This window comes from Podarcis bocagei, assembly GCF_964188305.1.
Source record: "Podarcis bocagei genome assembly, chromosome: 16".
NCBI classification, from domain to species: domain Eukaryota; kingdom Metazoa; phylum Chordata; class Lepidosauria; order Squamata; family Lacertidae; genus Podarcis; species Podarcis bocagei.
In genome coordinates this window covers 27,445,180-27,462,682 of record NC_138142.1, presented here as the reverse complement: position 1 = coordinate 27,462,682, position 17,503 = coordinate 27,445,180, and the positions used below count along the sequence as shown (strand labels likewise).

At 44.6% G+C, this 17,503-nt stretch overlaps 1 protein-coding gene and 1 long non-coding RNA gene across 2 annotated transcripts; one reads left to right on the top strand and one right to left on the bottom strand.

Moving 5' to 3' along the window:
* The first annotated feature begins 6,173 nt into the window (after positions 1 to 6,173).
* Positions 6,174 to 7,358, top strand: LOC308576278. Its single transcript, XR_014003163.1, has 3 exons — positions 6,174 to 6,689; positions 6,921 to 7,090; positions 7,336 to 7,358. It is a non-coding gene; the product is annotated as an uncharacterized lncRNA (long non-coding RNA).
* A 3,451-nt stretch (positions 7,359 to 10,809) lies between these two features.
* On the bottom strand, positions 10,810 to 17,443 carry TXNIP (thioredoxin interacting protein). The gene is made up of 8 exons (XM_081175465.1): positions 16,971 to 17,443; positions 15,450 to 15,522; positions 15,195 to 15,342; positions 14,652 to 14,754; positions 14,088 to 14,344; positions 13,374 to 13,533; positions 12,954 to 13,105; positions 10,810 to 12,555 (listed from the first exon to the last, which is right to left on the bottom strand). Exons 1-8 carry the CDS (start codon positions 17,218 to 17,220, stop codon positions 12,520 to 12,522), a joined length of 1,179 nt encoding a protein of 392 aa, XP_081031591.1. The 5' UTR covers positions 17,221 to 17,443; the 3' UTR covers positions 10,810 to 12,519.
* Between the last annotated feature and the right edge of the window lie 60 nt (positions 17,444 to 17,503).

The following is a 17,503-nucleotide window of genomic DNA, read 5'->3' as shown; positions in this document are numbered from 1 at the left end:
TTAAGGACTTACGGTAATTCCTTCTGGAGGTCCATACTTAACCTGAAACTGTTCTTAACCTGAAGCACCACTTTAGCTAATGGTGCCTCCTGCTGCCACTGAGCCGCCGGAGCACGATTTCTGTTCTCATCCTGAAGCAAAGTTCTTAACCTGAAGCACTATTTCTGGGTTAGCAGAGTCTGTAACCTGAAGCGTATGTAACCTGAAGAGTCTGTAACCCGAGGTACCACTGTACTTGGTACTGCCAGGATTTCTTTCTAGTGTCCAAATTTTTACTGATGGGTGGACAATTAAGCATGGCCTTGATCCATCAGCTAATTACTAGGTGATCTTTCATAAGCTCCCAGATTGGTAGCCAATAGTCGTATTAGCCTGTGACCGCAAAAACAATCAAGGCAGCAGATGAGCGTGTCTCCACACCCACCCAATGACCTTGTGGGTGGGCAGATACCAAGATCACAATCACCACGTCCTTCATTCACCTGGGGCATGTCCAGGGAGAGAAAGACGTGGGCGAACTAATAAAGGGGAGCGTTATCAACTGCCTATCAAGTAACCACACCCACTGCAGGCTTTCGACTCAATCTAGGGCGAACGCAGCTGGTTGAATCATAGAACTGTCGAGTTGGCAGGGCTCCCAGAGGCCATCTAGTCCAACCCCCTGCAAGGCAGGAATCACAGCTAAAGAATCCCTGACATGTGGGCCATCCAACATCCGTTTTAAAACCTCCAATGAAGGAGGATGGTTGAGGACAGGCATGAACTATTCTAGATTGAGGAAAACTGTATTTTTTTGTGCTACAAATAGGTTAGTGTTTTTAGGCAGCTAGGGACAAAAAATATGTAATAGGTCACCTGCTCTGAGACCCCACAGCTAATTCTCCCCTGGCCCAAGTAGGACCAATTCAGCCAGCTAGCCCTGGGGATTATCTAATGCTTATTTCCCCTAAATTGATTTTTGATTTTTGAATTTTATTGTTAGCCATGTTTTTATACTGTATTTTATGCTGCTTTTATAATTAAGTGTTCTAAATTTGTTGTTAGCCGCCCTGAGTCCGGTTTTTGAACCGGGAAGGGCAGGGTATAAATAAAAATTTATTATTATTATATTTATTACATTGTGTGCAGACTCTATAGAATAAAACAAGTGTTCAGTCTCCATTTATTCTATAATAAAATGTCTCTGTGTGTACACAACACGTCTTGCGGCGTTTTGAAGACAAACAGATTTGTTATAGCATAAACTTTTTGGACTAGAGTTCACCTGATGAGGTAAGCTTCTACCCTGAGCAAACTGTCGTTGCAGTAATTCTGTCTATCTTCAGCGTGCTGCAAAACTCTTGGTTGTTTTTCATAAGCTTATATAAGAAAATGTTGGTCTATAAGGTGGGGGCAGGGACTTCAGGTCCTCAATTGAGCAAAACCTTGATTAAGACCAATCTGGCGAGCTCCTGAGTTCTCCAAAACTTCATCTGGAGAGTCAGTGTGGTGTTGTGGTTGGAGTGTCAGACCAAGACCTCAGAGACCAGGGTTCGTATCCCCACTTGGCCATGAAGTTCACTGGGTGACCTCGGAGGCCAGACACTGCCTCTCAGCCTAACCTACCTCACAGGGGCGTTGTGAGGATTAAATGAGGGTGGGGGAAGCATTGTGCCACCTTGAGCTCCTTGGACAAAAGGGTGGGTTATAAATGAAATCAATCAGTAAAAAGATGTTAAACAAAATAGGGGCATGTTGAATAATAATAATAAACAAAGGTAGGGAAATAAATAAGATGGCATGATAGCCACCTGGGGCTGCTCATTTTTTTAAAGAGGGGGTTTCATGTTTTTCCGAAAGATAGAGAGAAGGCTTATTCAGCATCAAGGTACAAGTTTTTATTGGGGCAATATAAAAAAAATTAATTTTACTTAAAAATAAAATAATTTTTAAAATAAAATTTAAATTTAGCCTTCATGTTATCCCTTGCTAAACTTTGCCCATAACCACATTCTTCTTTATTTTAAAAGTAAAATTTCGCCTGTTTGCTGTTAATATTTCTCATGGGACAGAAAATCAGTGAATATTTTTTTTGTAGAACACTCCCATTTGATTTCACTGGCATAGCAGGTGGGGAGACTGTGGTCCTCCAGTTGTTGCTGGACTACAACCCCCAAGATCTCTCCGGATTGGCCCTCCTGGTTGGGCCTGATAGGAGTGGTAGTCCTAAACATCTGAAGGGCATCAGGTTGGTGAATGCTGCTGCCAACTGTTTATTTATGAGCGAGTTTTGCCTCCTTTGGGCTCGGATACATACTCTTTGCTATGACTGCTGAGGTGGGATCTGCATTGACAGGCCCAAAGTCAAGCCAAGCCCTTCGCTGACCTTCCATTGCTACAGCAACAAGCCAGGATCTTGCCATGCCCCTTCACCACCACGGCTATTTCTTCCTCGCTTTCAGTCCCCAGTTAGGCAGGGAGCTCTCAACTCCATCTCCTTGTAGGGTGGTGGGTTCGTGTCCTCCCCAGATCTCCCTAATGCCTCCAGGGTGGTAAACAACTTCCAGGAAAGATATCTGGATACATATCCGTGCCTGTGTATAAATTAACCCCCCCCCCTCCCAGACAGCTGGTATGTGTAAACAGCCGCCACTGGATTGTGAGAGGCTTCTGTGTGCTGAGTGATCAAGCTTCAAAAATATCCACTCTGAGTCTGGCTGGGGAGGGGAGAACCAACATACTCCTCCTGGCTTGCCTCGTGAACCTTTTTTTGGGAGGGAGGTATGAAATCACCAAGGGATGCAGGTGAAGCTGTGGGTTAAACCATAGAGCCTAGGACTTGCCGATCAGAAGGTCGGCGGTTCGAATCCCCACGACGGGGTGAGCTCCTGTTGCTCGGTCCCTCCTCCTGCCAACCTAGAAGTTCGAAAGCACATCAAAGTGCAAGTAGATAAATAGGTACCGCTCCGGCGGGAAGGTAAACGGCGTTTCCGTGCGCTGCTCTGTTTCTCCAGAAGCGGCTTAGTCATGCTGGCCACATGACCCAGAAGCTGTACACTGGCTCCCTCAGCCAGTAAGGCGAGATGAGCGCCGCAACCCCAGAGTCGGTCACAACTGGACCTAATGGTCAGGGGTCCCTTTACCTTTACCTATTAAATCACCAGGTAAGCTATTTAAAAAAAGAGGGGGCCCCACTGAGTTCACCTGGAAGATGGACCCGTGGTCTATTCACAGCTGAGTTATAAGGTAGTTGGCTTTTCCTGAAACTATATAGATGATGTGATTCTGCAAGAGTGCAAGAATATTATGGTGTTGGACATAGAAAACAGCTTCCTGATAATCTAGTACACACACACACACACACACACACACACACACACACACACACACACATCCTAGGGGCTCTGACCCTCTCCACTCTCCTTGCCAACCCCTGCATTAACCCCCTTGAAGCTTCCCCTTCCCACCCCATACAACTCCTAAGCTGGCTTTTTTCCGTCCCAACCCTACTGTTGATTCTACTTCTCTGTTCTCGTCTGCAGCACTCCTGCTTTCACCCTCCATGTCGATGTTTCCTCCCTACTTCTGTGTCTTCCCTTCCTCTTTACTCAGAGATCCGCTGTTGTTTAAAACTAACATTTTCCTCTGTGTCCTTCCACCCCAGCTTTATTAAAATATCCGCTGTTGTTTAAAATCACCGTTGCCCTCTGTGTCACTCTATCTTCTGCCTTCTCTCCTGCCTTCTTCTCCCACATTCCCTACAAATCCAGGATTATGATGAGGCAGTACAAGGTCTCCAAGTTTCTAGTCCTCATGCCTCATGGCTCAGAAAATGTGTTTGGGAGTATATGGGCTTTGAAGCCAGAGCAGCAGTTGATTTACATTCCCGGTATCCCAGAGCAGGACTGTTGTGCCCTATTCATCTCCTTGTAGGAAAGACACTCTGCACATGCACAAAGGAGCCCTCGCTTGCCATAATGCTTTTGCCTTGGTGTGAGAAGCAGACTGGAGAGGGCAGGAAGGAGGAGGAGGTTACCATTAATGAATGCATTTTGAGAACGGTCTTTTACTAGGAAATTCTGTTAATTTCTCAACCATCCTTTGTTTGCAATACTTTTATTTCGGTCATCAAGGGTAAGAGAGAGTCACATGAAAGTCGTAACCGTTCTCCTGGACCATAAATGCCTCAGGGTGTCTGACCTTGAGATTTCCTGAACTTGAAATTTTCACTGGCTGCAGGAAAGGGAGGCCAGCTGTTAAACTTTGCTCTATGGCATATAAATGCAAAGAAAAATAAGGATTTTCAGAGGCTGTGATTTGCAGGTAGCTCCAGTGCGAGACAGTGAGTAGCCAATTCAATGGCAATCTGTTATGCGCATTCCCTTTCTGCAAGCATTTCAGAGAAAACAGTGAGATATAAACAATGTGTTTTTTTCTAGAAAAAGAGGTGCTCACCATGAACGCCTCTCTTGTTCTCTTATAATGGTGCTCACCTGAGAGGTGCCGTGACTGAGTTCCGGAGAGTTCTGGCTGAACAAAAGCCCTGGATATAAATGTAAGAAATTATTTTCTTACAACAACAACACCAACACCAACACTGTGCTGGCTGGGGCTGCTTTTAAGCCTACTATCAGAGTACAGAGTTTTGTAAATGAAAACGGGGGGAAAGAACAGGTCCCAATGTGAGAAACTTAACAAAATACCGGTATATTTCCATAGTAAGTATGTGCAATTCATCTTTAACTAACTTTCAACTGCCCAAAACGAAACAATCCCAGCAATTTTAAAATTAAGATTTGGGGTCCTTAAAGAAAAAAGACATTCTGAAATCCTCAGCAAAGCGAATTCTGTGCATTCATCACATGTGCAAGGACACTACTTAATATCTGCAGCTAGTACTTTAGAGCAGCCCTACTCCCCAACCTGGTTCCCTCCAGATGTTTAGTCCTCAGCGAGTGCTGACTGGAGCTGATGAGAGTTGTGGTCCAAAACATCTGGAGGAGGGCACAGGTTGGGGCACAATGCTCTAGAGATACTGGCCACAGACATGGATCTTATGTAATTTTATCAGGGCTGCTTATTTAAGACTTACTTGGTGTTGGCAGAGAACCCTGCTATTTAGACTGATATACAATATGGCTAGCTCTGGTTGCTGGGCATGGAGTTCAGAGGAATTGCCTTGCATGGTCTGGTGGGCAAAGCAATCTGGGAGTTTTGACAGAGGTTGTATCACTTCTAACAGATGTCAGTACCTGTAGGCTCCTTTACATAACACGTCCCATGCTCTTCTGTTGTCTCTATGTGATAGGCCTTCAAAATGGACTTCACCAGCAAGGCCAGAGGTCAGGGGGGAGATGGAGTCCAAGACCATCTGTTTTATCCCTGATTTTAGCTTTCCTCCTAGGAAAGGTGCTCTCACCCCCCACCCCCACCGCGACCATCCTGATCCTCTTTTCCACACGTTTTCCAGCTCTCCAATTACAGATTATTATCAGTGGTTCCCAGTTTTTCTGGCCACCGTCCCCTTGGTTCCATGAACTCATCCTCAGTGCCCCTTGCCCTGTGAAAAGCATCATTCAGAACAGCAGTTTGCACAACCCACTAAGGAACATGAAAGCACGACGAAATTCAAAACACTAACAATTAGTTGCACGTTTATTCAAAATGCAATGAAAACGATGTAGTTTAATTCAACATAGCTGAGGAGAGGAACTCGCTTTTCAAAGCCAGAGAGTCATCAATGTCTCCAGTGCCCCTCTGCCACCCCCTTGCCTCTAAGCGCCCTCCCCCCCCCCGGGTAATCCCCTCAGGAGGGCAATACCACACATTTTGGGAACAACTGGAATATATCCTTCTGATCTCTTAACAATTACCATCATTTGTCTGCAGACTCTTCACCCATGAACACAAAAATCTGGAATCGGGGTGCTCCCAAGAATGGCTGCTAAGCGGACTTGAGCCCCCAAGCCTATTTCATTTTTTTAAAAAGCACTTCTGAGGAGCGTATCAGGATTTGCTGCTAGGTCTGTAACTTCATCCAGCCCTGCTGGACTCAGATTGCTCTGCCCAAGCAATCTTTGCAGAGGCAACCACTGACTGGCAGCTGTCTGCATGGCAAGTTAAGGGTGACCCTTAGATCAACCTTATATTCTCCCTCTCTCCCCAGCCTACCCTCCACCTCCTCCCTCCCTCTCAACTTTACCCTGGTTGGCCTGTTGGTCCTTTCCCACCTGTCCTGCTAGGCTGAAGGGGGGTCAAGAAGGGTTGGCTTATTTCAGCAGTGGTGTCGGATAAGCCCTTTGGCAGAGTCCTCTCTCCAAAGCATGTTGTACAAAGGTTACCATCTTCTCTTGGCCCAAAGTCTCTTCTCCTGCTCTTTGAGATGCTGGCAAGAGCGCCCACCAGCTGCACTTTCGCACCCTGGTTGCAATTTTGGTTTCTTTGCTTTTCATATAATTTTTACTGAAGTTTTAAAATTATAAAGACCAGGACAAAATGACAGGAGGGAAATAAGAAAAAAAGAGAGAGAAGGTATTGAAAGAAAAGCCTTGCACAGCATCCTCAGGGCAAGCATGGAACATGAGCACAGCAGAATATTGTTGAGGATTAACAAATATTTCTACATATTTGAAAAAGGAAATATCACGGAAATATGTTGAAAGCAAGACGGAGCAGGCAAGGTGGATCAGGCTCCCTCTCCACAGTGCAAGGTGAAACTTGGCTTTCCTAAAAAAATCATTTGTCTCTTCCGTATATGCTTTCCTGTTTTTGTTGTTGTTTCTGTTATTTTTTGCTGTGTCTATTTGTTTGATTCACTTCAGTAAAGCCCCCCCCCCCAAAAAAAAAGATTATTGCACACCTAAATCTCAATTCTTTTTATGAAGCATCAAGATGAGGTGGAAGGAGGTTAGATCAATGAGTTCTCTGGGTGGTCTTTTCAGATACCTGGCCAGGACCTCTCATGTCAGGGGCAGAGGAGTGGGAGAAGGCAGAAGTGGAGCCCGCAATTCACAGAGCAGCTCTGTAACTGCACAGCAGTTGTTGCCCCATCCTGCTGGGGTCTGGGGTCATGGGAGAAGCAGGAGCAACAGCTGGCGCCTCTTCCACTCAGGTAGAGCAATACAGGTGAGGTCAGGACCCTGGGCGGCTCTCAGCAGATCCTGCAGCCTGAGCTATGAAAGATGCCCTCAAGCAGTGAGGGAAAAGGAGCCTTTGCACAAATTCAGAGGCACTTTTCCCGCCCAGCAACGTGAGACGGGTTTTGCTTGGGATCAATTTTTTTGCAAGTGGGCGGAGATTCCTCACTCCATTTTGCTTGCCTACTGACCAGTGTTTGTGTTTTATTGTCTAACTCAGAGCTTTCCAAACTGTGTGCTTTCCAAACTCAGAGCTTTCCAAACATTAGTGCGTCGGCTGCAGTGTCTGCAAAGGAGCACTGCTGTCCTGTTGTAATGTGCTGAGCAGCAAAGGAGCCCATTTCGTGGAATTTTCAGAGTCTGGACTGTTTGGAAGCAGAAGGCTTTATGAAACCTCAGCTGCCCCGCTGCTCCATGCACAGACGGGGCAATGAGAGACAGATAAGACTCTACATGACATGCAGTCATCTTTATCTCACGTATGCATGCTTCAGCCTCCTCCTACCCAGCCCCATCTCTCACAAGCCATTAGAACAAACACTGCCAGACCTCTCTTAGGGCAATTTAATTGTAGGCCACTGCCCTCTGTTCTGATTACAAGATTTCATCTACCTTATCTGGGGCACCTTTGTGATTATGCTTGTTTGTGTTTCCCTTACCACCATGGCTGGCGGCTTGCCCATTTAACACGGTTGCCAGGCTGAGCCAAGCAGAGATAAGTTTTTTCTCCATTTTTATGTACCCTTTTAACTTTATTGACTCCTCTGAGTGAAGCTGTTAATGGCAGATGCTGACATTGCTTCCAAAGGAGAAGAGATAAAATATATTAATTGAAGAAACAGCATCTTTCGCTGGGCTGGTTAAGGTTCGCATTGAAGGATGTGAGCTTTCAGCTTTCACAGAACTCTTCAAAAGCTCCTTTCATGAAGATGAGTTCTGTTAAACTTGAAAATGTCCTTGCTAGGTTCCAAAATGGCTAAACCTGTGTGATTGTTTGCTGTTCATGAAAATAGTGTATGTCTGCCTGTGCATGTATTAAACATTCAAACCAATCCATTTTTAATGGATTGGGGGGTGGGGAATATGGTCAATTATGATAAAGATCAAATTAACATATCATAAGAAATTACAAGTAAATATTTGTGGATAAATTAGCCTTTTTTCAATTTTGAAACTGTAAGTAAAATGATGGTGTATAGGCATATGCTGATTTTAATTTATCGTAGTTCTCATCTATTTCATCTTTATGCATTCCTGCATTCCTGTGTAAACATGCTAACGGTATAAATAAATGTATATAAATGGGGGCGTAGGTATAAAAATGGAATGAACACAGAGACAAAAAGGACAAAAAGGAGTGTGTCTGCCAACATTGGTGGGTTTCCAGGGGGAAAGGGCTGTAGCTCAGTGGCAAAATAGTTGCTAAGCTCACAAAAGGTCCCAGGTTCCTTTCCTAGTATTCCTGGTATCTCCAAGCAAAGTCTAGCAAAGTCTCCTGCCTGAGATCTTGGGGGAAACCACTGTCATACGGTGTGCTGACCAGCCTTAAGAACATAAGAAGAGCTTGCTGATTCAGGCCAATGGCCCATCTAATTCAACATCCTGTTCCCACTGTGGAAATAAAAATAAATTTTAAAAGGTTGCTGTTGTTACTTACTGCCAAAAAAATAAAAAATAAAAATTAAGAAACTAACAAAAAAATTAGGAGCCAAATGATCCAGAAAAAGACCCAGAAAAAACATTAGCAGTAGGAAACATTTTCTTTGGTAAATAGCAGAACATTCATGAGAACTAGTCACATGCTGCCCTGGGAGAAGATAAAAGGGTTTTACCTGGAGTCACGAGGACGTTCAGTGCTGGCGCCAAGCAGGCTTGCTGGGATGTTCATTATAATGTCTCTAGGCAACACATGTAATTAAAACAAACCGGCCACCAAGTTTAACGATTCAAACAATACCGTCCCGAAAATGCACAACATAGAAACAGCAATAAGAAAGATCGTCAGAATCATTCAAAAGCCTGGGAGAAGAGGTACATCTAAACTTCGCACCAAAAGAGTGTTCATGTTGGCACCTGGCAGGCCTGGCTTGGGAGAGCAGTCTATGGAGAGGCCACCACTGAAAAGGCCCTGTCCCTCGTTGCCACCCTCTGAAACTCTCTCAGAGAGGGCACCCAAGATCTGAGTATGTATGGGAGCAGGGTGGGGGGCATAGCTGAATGTGCAGATGGTTCTGAGTTTTGAAAAAGGTGGTTCGAATCCCCGCAATGGGGTGAGCGCCTGTTGCTTGGTCCCAGCTCCTGCCAACCTAGCAGTTTGAAAGCACGTCACAGTGCAAGTAGATAAATAGGTACCACTCCAGCGGGAAGGTAAATGGTGTTTCTGTGTGCTGCTTTGGTTCGCTAGAAGCGGCTTAGTCATGCTGGCCACATGACCCGGAAGCTGTACGCCGGCTCCCTCGGCCAATAAAGCAAGATGAGCGCCGCAACCCCAGAGTCGGCCACAACTGGACCTAATGGTCCCTTTACCTTTACCTTACCCAGGCAGAAAGCTCACTGATGCAAAGTCAGAAGAGGCAGAGCTGGGTTAAATGGATCAGTGGTCTTGACAACTTCCATCGCTCAGCTCAACAGCAGGTTTTATCAAAGTTGTGGCGATTTCTGTTCTGCTTCCTAAAGGATCCCCCACAAAGCAAGTGCATTGGCCATTGGCTTTCACATCTCTGCCAGTGTCCTAAACACATCCATGCCAATCACCTCCTCTAGGGTATCAATAAGACCTCAGGTGCTCCCAGCAATGGTTAAGTTAGCAGCATTAGGCTTCAAGTTCTCTCAGAGGTCCTCTCATCCCCATTTCTTGCTGCTATACTGATTGGCCAAAGGGAAACAAAGTGCCGATTTGCAACCTACACACCCGAGAAGCAAGAGGCACAAATGGAACTGGCTACATTTTTGCAAGTTTTTGAGATTTAATGCAGCTGATAGGTAGGTGCATTGCCCCAACAAGAGTCTCCAAATTAGTTGCTCGATATATATTTTTTAAATCTTCCCATTAGGCAAGTTCAGTGGGTCTCACACAAAAACATCCAGCAGGAAGACTAGAATTACAAGCTCCTGTGAGTGAAGTGCCTTTCCCGTATTTTGGATTTAACAGGGCCCTGAGTCCATTTGAAATAGTCTTTTATATTATTGTTTGGTACTTTTGTTACATTAGTCTACCACCTCAGTCTAGGGAGCTGAGGGCAGAATATATGAATACCTCTTTTATTGCCACAAGCATCTTGAGTTAAGTTAAACCAAGTATCCCAACATCATCACCCCTTGAGCATCATGGCAAGGTGGGAATTTGAATTCCTACAACACAGGCTCCCATTAGCATTAGAAAACCCATTTCTTTATATGCCATCAGCTGCAATTCCTGCTGATGGGGTTGGACTAGATGATGCTTCTGTGTTCCCTTCCAGTTCTATGAAGATGGGTTTTTGGTTTCATTCACATGAATTTAAAGATTTCCCTTCTTACGATCCTGTTATATCCAGTTCACCATGTGTATTGTGCAAATTAAGTTAATGCAAACCCACTTACAATTGCATGGTCACATGCAGAATTTGAGGATGTAGTGAGAAACTAACCACTACCACCCCGCCACCTACCCTCCCTCCAGAACACCTAATCAGATAAAGCGAAGACACTGGCATTTCAATTTTTGAACATTTATTAGAAACATGACCCCAAAAGGGGGATTCTGCAGAACTGCAGTAGTACAAAATATAATTAAATTTTCAAACCAGTACAAAATAAAGCAAAACGGAGCAACAAAATACACAATAGGAAAACAAATCAGTACACCCAAATTTATGTCCAACTGTCACTTATATAGTATCTTGTGACAACATATTTGGAGTGACAAAATCTGGGATCAATTAACACTTTAGATATGCAGTGCTGTTTTTCAAAAACTGTTTAAAGAAAGTGCATTTTTCCATCAGTGGGGAATAAACCAAGTTATTTGCTGAAAAATATAAGGGCGGGGGGTGAAGAAGAGCAGCCCAGAAATAGATATGCTTCCTTATTTGATTTCACACAAATCTAAAGCCATGCCCGATTTTATTCTGCTTGTGTCAGCTTTGTGGGAAAGTACAAAGCTGTTTGGCACCATTCAACAAAATATATAGAGATTTGTCTTTAGATTTTGCTGGGCTTTTGATAACCAAGGAAGCAAGGGAATGCATGAGAAACCTCTCAAGAAGATGGTGGGGGAAAGTGCTGCCCCCCCCACCAGAGCCTCAGATCCTGCCCTTGCATCATTCAAGGCTGCCAACAACTTGCCCCATACCCCAAATTATCAACATTGGTTTATAGTCACACAACACTAAAGATTCAAGATAAGAAAAAAATAGGCATATAGTGATTTTTCTCCCTTATACAATGTTTGCTTGTTTACCTACTAAGGAGAACATAGAATTAGACAAAAACAGAACAAAAACCACAGAAATTAAGTGCCACAAAAGTCCATTACAACAACACTTGAGACTGTTTTAGAAAGCTAGACTTCTAAACAGTGTTTGATTTGCTCGATAGGCAAACACAAAAGAACACAAAATTATTGCTTCATAAGAAGTTGGGAGTTATTCTCCCTGGGGCTTTTTTTTTTGCCCCTTTGGATGGAGTGTTTATTACAACCTAACACTTAACAGCACCTGCTATACTTTTCTATTCTCACCTCATTCCTTCACTTAATGCTACTGAGAGAAACCCCCAATCCCATCCAGCATCTGCAGCAACACCTACCAACCTACCACTGTCCATCTAGAAACTCTCTCCACACTTTTTTCCAAGTGTCCCAAAGATCAGGGTGTTAGGTTTTAAAACCTGAGAAAAGAACTTTTACTCAAAAAAACCTGTAAGAAACAAACTACCAAAAGCTTGCTTGTCCTATTGAAAAAACTTCAGACATACAACCTCATGTATCTAAATCACCACATTCAAAACAATTTTGAACAGATACAAATGGTCGTTGGTTGTCATTCAGTAGTATTTCTTCCAAACTGTTGATCTGTTGTTGGCCTTTCACCTCCCCTCATTCAGAAATGCCTGCCCTACCCTACAGTCCCATCTTGAAAGTTTCACTTCAGCACCTGGCTATAGGGGAGAGCCGAGGCCTGGGTCCACCACTGACCCACATAGCTTCTCTTGGCCTGTGGCAAGTACACAAAGGCATAAAGATAGCCATTCAATTCAGCTCCTTGCCGACAAGTCTTCCACGAGATGTGCTGACACCATGAGGTCTTCCTTCCCTTTTCATCAGGGAATTTCTGCCCGGTGCATAATCTCTGGGTGCAATTGTTAAAAGTCCAGAAAAAGCTGGATAAAAGACAACTGCATAAATATGTCCTTTGATTGGTGCTCACTGGACATTGTTGTTGATAGTGCAAGGATCCACCTGGAAAAGAGGGAAGAACAGAGGGTGTGTGTAAGATGAAGGTCTATCAGCTCCAGAAGTCAGCTTGCAAATATTCTGTACTATTTATTTGCATTACTATTTTTAATTGCAAGACCACCTTGGGGGACTTGGCAGAATGATCCCATAGAAATGAAATAAATTTTAAGGCTTTGCAACTGAATCCATTCCCCTTCATGTAGAGTGCAAAAGCTGAAGTTTGGAATAGAACCTACTTAAGCCACAATGATATTCACAAAGCTTGCTTTGCATGGCTGCTCTTCAGTGAACCCCACACCCCCATCTCTTCGCCCTGGTTTTATTCCTACCACTTGCAAGCAGTGTTTATTGGTCTGTGCTGCAGTCACATTTTATTGTGTGACAAGAGTCGGATGTCTCACCTCTGTGTAGGTAGGCGGTGGCATGAACTTGAACTCTGGAGCATACATGAAGATGGGGCTGTCAAAGGAGTTGTCAAGCTCATCTAAGAGAGGGGTGGTGGGACTCTCCAGGCGGTGGTCTTCAGGGACAATGTCCAGGTAGCATGGAGGTGCTATATTGGAAAAGAAACAGATACACGTCAGTCCACTCTTTCCTAAATCTATCAAATACTTCTGGTGTAATGTGTTTGCAGCAACAGATACTTGATGGAATTTAGAAATCCTAGCTCTTCCCAGGTTCAAACTGAGTGACAAGGCTGCTTCTTACCACCCACTTTCTAAAGACCTCCAACCCCTGCAATTGTGTCCTTCCAGAGGCCAACCTTAACTCTGAAGGCTACGTTTTCAATAACAAAAAGGCAGCAGGGAAGCTCAGCTCACCTTCTGGGGCATCTGGGATGTTGAGGTCCACCCAGCTCATCTCGGAACTGGTCTGGCTGGCCATGCTAGAGCTGCGGCTGCCAATGCCAGAAGACTTGCTGCCAATGACGAGTGGCAACTCCAGGATGATCTTCTTGGAGCCTGGGACACTGACATAGATCTGCAAAAAAACAACAACAGGAAAATATGTGGTGAGATGTAATGCGGTGCCTTCTTGAGAGAGATAATAGTCTGTGGGGAAAGGAGGGCTACTCCATGCCTACAGGGATATGTTTCAGGGCTTGAAAGCAGCTGCCATTAAATGCAAGCTCTCTCAGACAGAATATTTCAGAAGTATGGTGTTTTCTGTCTTGGCTTGCTGGGAATTAAAGAGGTCAGCCACCTTGCAGTGAAGCTCTTTAATCCAGATCAAATGTCCTGTCCTTAAAGTTGTCAGGGCTTAAGCATACTGGGATGTATCTCCCTTGGAAGTCTTAAGCCCGGAGGTATCTTAGCCAGTTTTGATAATGATGTAGGAAATGCCTTTTTAAAACATTTCAGGTGACAGCCTAGAATTCAAAAAAGATTCTGGGGCTATGCAGTTCCCAGAATTCACCCCTGAATATGACCTCAGTGCTTGAATTCAGTAGGGATTCTGTAAGCCCTCAACAGAAGCCAAGAACAAGGAAGATTTGGGGTGGGGGTAGGGGAGGGTTGCCTTTCTAAGCCCCTCACCTGCAAGAAGTACTCCACACGCAGGATGTTGCAGCCTAGAATGGACGGTTTGATCTTCTTGACCCGGAGGGTCTTGCCACGCCATGATTCAGACATGCCAGAGACAATGTGGTTGCCTCGGACGCATGAGAGCTTCTGGGAGAAGATCTTGGTCTGCCCATTGGCCAGGTAGGTGTGCTTAGCAACAATGGCTGCCTTGGGCATCACAATCCGGGAACAGGTGTTCTCAAAGTCGGCATTGATACATATGTCATCACCTGGTAAGAACAACAAGGAGAAGAAGCTTAGTTGTGGAAGACCTACAGAATTTGCCCACTGGAGCAGATCTTCATTGAGATCAGTTAGGTGCCACATTTTTCAATGATGACTTTCCCTGCTTGCATCCAAGCTCCTCATTAAATCCCCAAACCACACCTATATCTCCAGCCCTTGAACTATGCTTGGCTTGCCAGGAACAGCTAGCAGTTACAGGTCTGACTACTAGCCATTTACATCATTTATTCCAATTTTTCACCCTTCCTCATCAACTCCCGTTTCCTGAAGAGGAAAAGAGCCAGGCCTCACCTTCACAGAATCCTTTGCGGTCAATCCTGGCACTAACAGACACATGCCCATCAGGGATAAACATACAGGACACTTTCTTTTCCTTCTTGGCAGCTACAGGTGACTGAAAAGAAATGAACAAGAAGATATTGTTACATACATACATACATACAACACTGACTAATTTCCAAAGTATTGCTCCTGTCCATATGTACTATCTATAGTCTCAGGAGTTCAGCCTTCGGTACCTTGTCAGACCTTCAATCACCTCTTGAGTTATAACTAATTATTCACAAGTATGTTGCTTCAACAGATAGTAAATGAGACAACTGGACACATACTATTAATTTCAAGCTAAAGATGAACAGAGATGCATGTCTCTGTGAAGACTTTGAACCAACTGAACAATAATTGGGAGAGAGAGAATTCCAAATTCTGAAGCAAAGTTCACTAAAAAATGCTGAAAGATGGCCTGTTTCAGATTAGCTGTGGCGCTAAATCTATCTAAGCTGATGACTGACAACTGACCAAAGCTATCAAAGGACAACCTCAAGTGGTAATTACCATCAGGTCTGGAGTGTTGACGTCAATTTGATCCATGACCTCAAAGCGCTTCTTTACATCTTGAGTCGGGAAGGATGGACGGTCCAAGAAAGCCTTCACCCAATAGTCAACGCAGCCATATTTGCCCTTGAAAGTAGTACCAAGCGGCCTGAAAGAATACAAATGTCTCATTAGACACAGGAAAGGCAGGCAAGCGGTGATAAATCCTGTATTTTAATACTAATGTATCAGTGGCCATGTCTGGCCAATACCTACCCCTGAGGTAGCTCAAATCCAAACTTGTACTCGTAGGTGTTTCCTGGTCTCAGAATCACAGAACCATCTGCATCTAGGAAGACACCACAGAAAGAGAAAAAGGTGTTAGGCTTACAGAGAAAATATTTTAAGTATTTTAAGATGACTAATAATGCAAGGTGTTTTTTATCAATGTCAGTGCACTTTCAAAAAATTAAGCAGGTAAGAGATTTAAACTTGAGTGGTGCCTAAGGAACCCCCATGTTCTGTTTTACCAACAAGTCAGCATTTCAAGAACCGCTGCTTTTCTCATCCTTAATACTAGCTGCTCACACATGCAATTAAGGTTTCAACCGTTAAAAAAAAATTCAGTCTCCTTTCCTATCTGTGCATCTGTCCAATTACAAACCAAAACGTCCAAGTTACAGAAGCCAACTGTCTAAAGAATTTCACATCTTCCTGGCTCTCCTCACTTGCTCTGATCTTCAGCCAAAGTGACGACTATACCCCTCTCCCAGGGAGAGGGACTCCCCGTACTGCTAGGCAATCACTACCTATTAATACATCCACTGCCAGAAGTCCCAACTGGCCAGTTCCCTGCTGCGCCAACTGTTGCTGGGACATACTGTACTCTCGGAAGTTTGCTTAGCAAGGGAACTACAATGATTTGAAGTTGCCGCTGGCCCTTTATTCAGAGGTGACCCATCACCCCGGACCCTTTTGTTCAAGTCCCTAGTAGTTCTCTGCTTTAGGTTATTCCCAAGCCTGAAAATTATCTCTCTCTTCTCTGCTGGCGCCTATCTGATGCTAATCTTTTGCTTGCATCTCAGACCTGCAAGGCTGCAATCTTAGAAGGGCTTACCGTACTTGGTAATCAAGCCCCATCAAGCTCATGGGGACTTAATTCCAAGTAAACACACATAGGGCTGGGATGCAAGTTTTGAAAGCCAGTCTTTAAATGGGGTAGAGTTCCATTCCCATCCCATTCTGAGCCTGCGCTAGGTTTCCATACCTAGACAGAGAGCCCAGAAAACACAGGAAGATGCTGTACCCAGTACAAAAAAAAATATATGCCCCAAAAGCCAGTTTAAACAAGAAAAAGCAGAACTGGACCAAGTATTTAGAGCCAAGTATATATACGCCACTGAAGAGGACACCATTCCAACCAACTCATTAGCTTTGCAAACAGAAGTGTCCCAAGTTCAAGCCCCATTAGCATCTCAAAGAAAGGCTGGAAGAGACCCCTGCCTGAGAACTTGGAAAGACACCGCTGCCCGTCCATGCAGAGAAACTGAGCTAGAGGAATCATTGGTATGACTCTATATAAGACTGCCTCCGATGTTCCTATGTAAAGCCAAAGGTGCCATCCTAAGTCTCCTTACCCTACAGTCAAGTCCCCATGCATAGGACCAGGCTGCAAAAGCTACCCACTTGTTGGGCTCCTCAAAATTCCAGGAAAGGCTTTCAATTCTTTTGCAAAAGCGGAGACACAAAACATACAGAGACACCCTGCCCCCCCCCCAAAAAAACCATGATGCTTACCAGCTGGATGGTCGTCCAGGGTGAGGACATCTTCATAGCGAAGGTATTCCATCTCCTGCTTGCACTGCTGGGGCCCTTTGATCCACAGGACCTTGGCCACCCCGCAAGCCAGAACTCTGACCCGGGTGACCCGGGTGACTTCGGCCACCTCCACCACGACACGGCCAGCCACCTTGTCCCCGCTGCTGTGGACTTTGTCAGGCTCACTGAAGGCCACTTCGAAGGTCTTGATCTTCTTGAACATCACCATGGTGATCCAAGTGTTATTAGTATTCTCAGGCAAAAGGGTCAAAGTGGGCTGAGTTCCGAAAAGCTTAGCTTTTTATGCCCAGAAATATTTTAAGGGGACAAAACTGAAAAGGCAATTTTTTAAAAAAAACAAAAGTTTTCCTCCTTTGTCTTCTCGAAATAAAAGGAGTAATAGCTTAGTAGAGTGCTAAGGAACTCCTGCCTCCTCTCTGTCCCAAGCCTGCCTCGGCTATTGGCACCGTCATCCGGATGCGGCCGTTTTATATGCGGCCCACACCCACCTT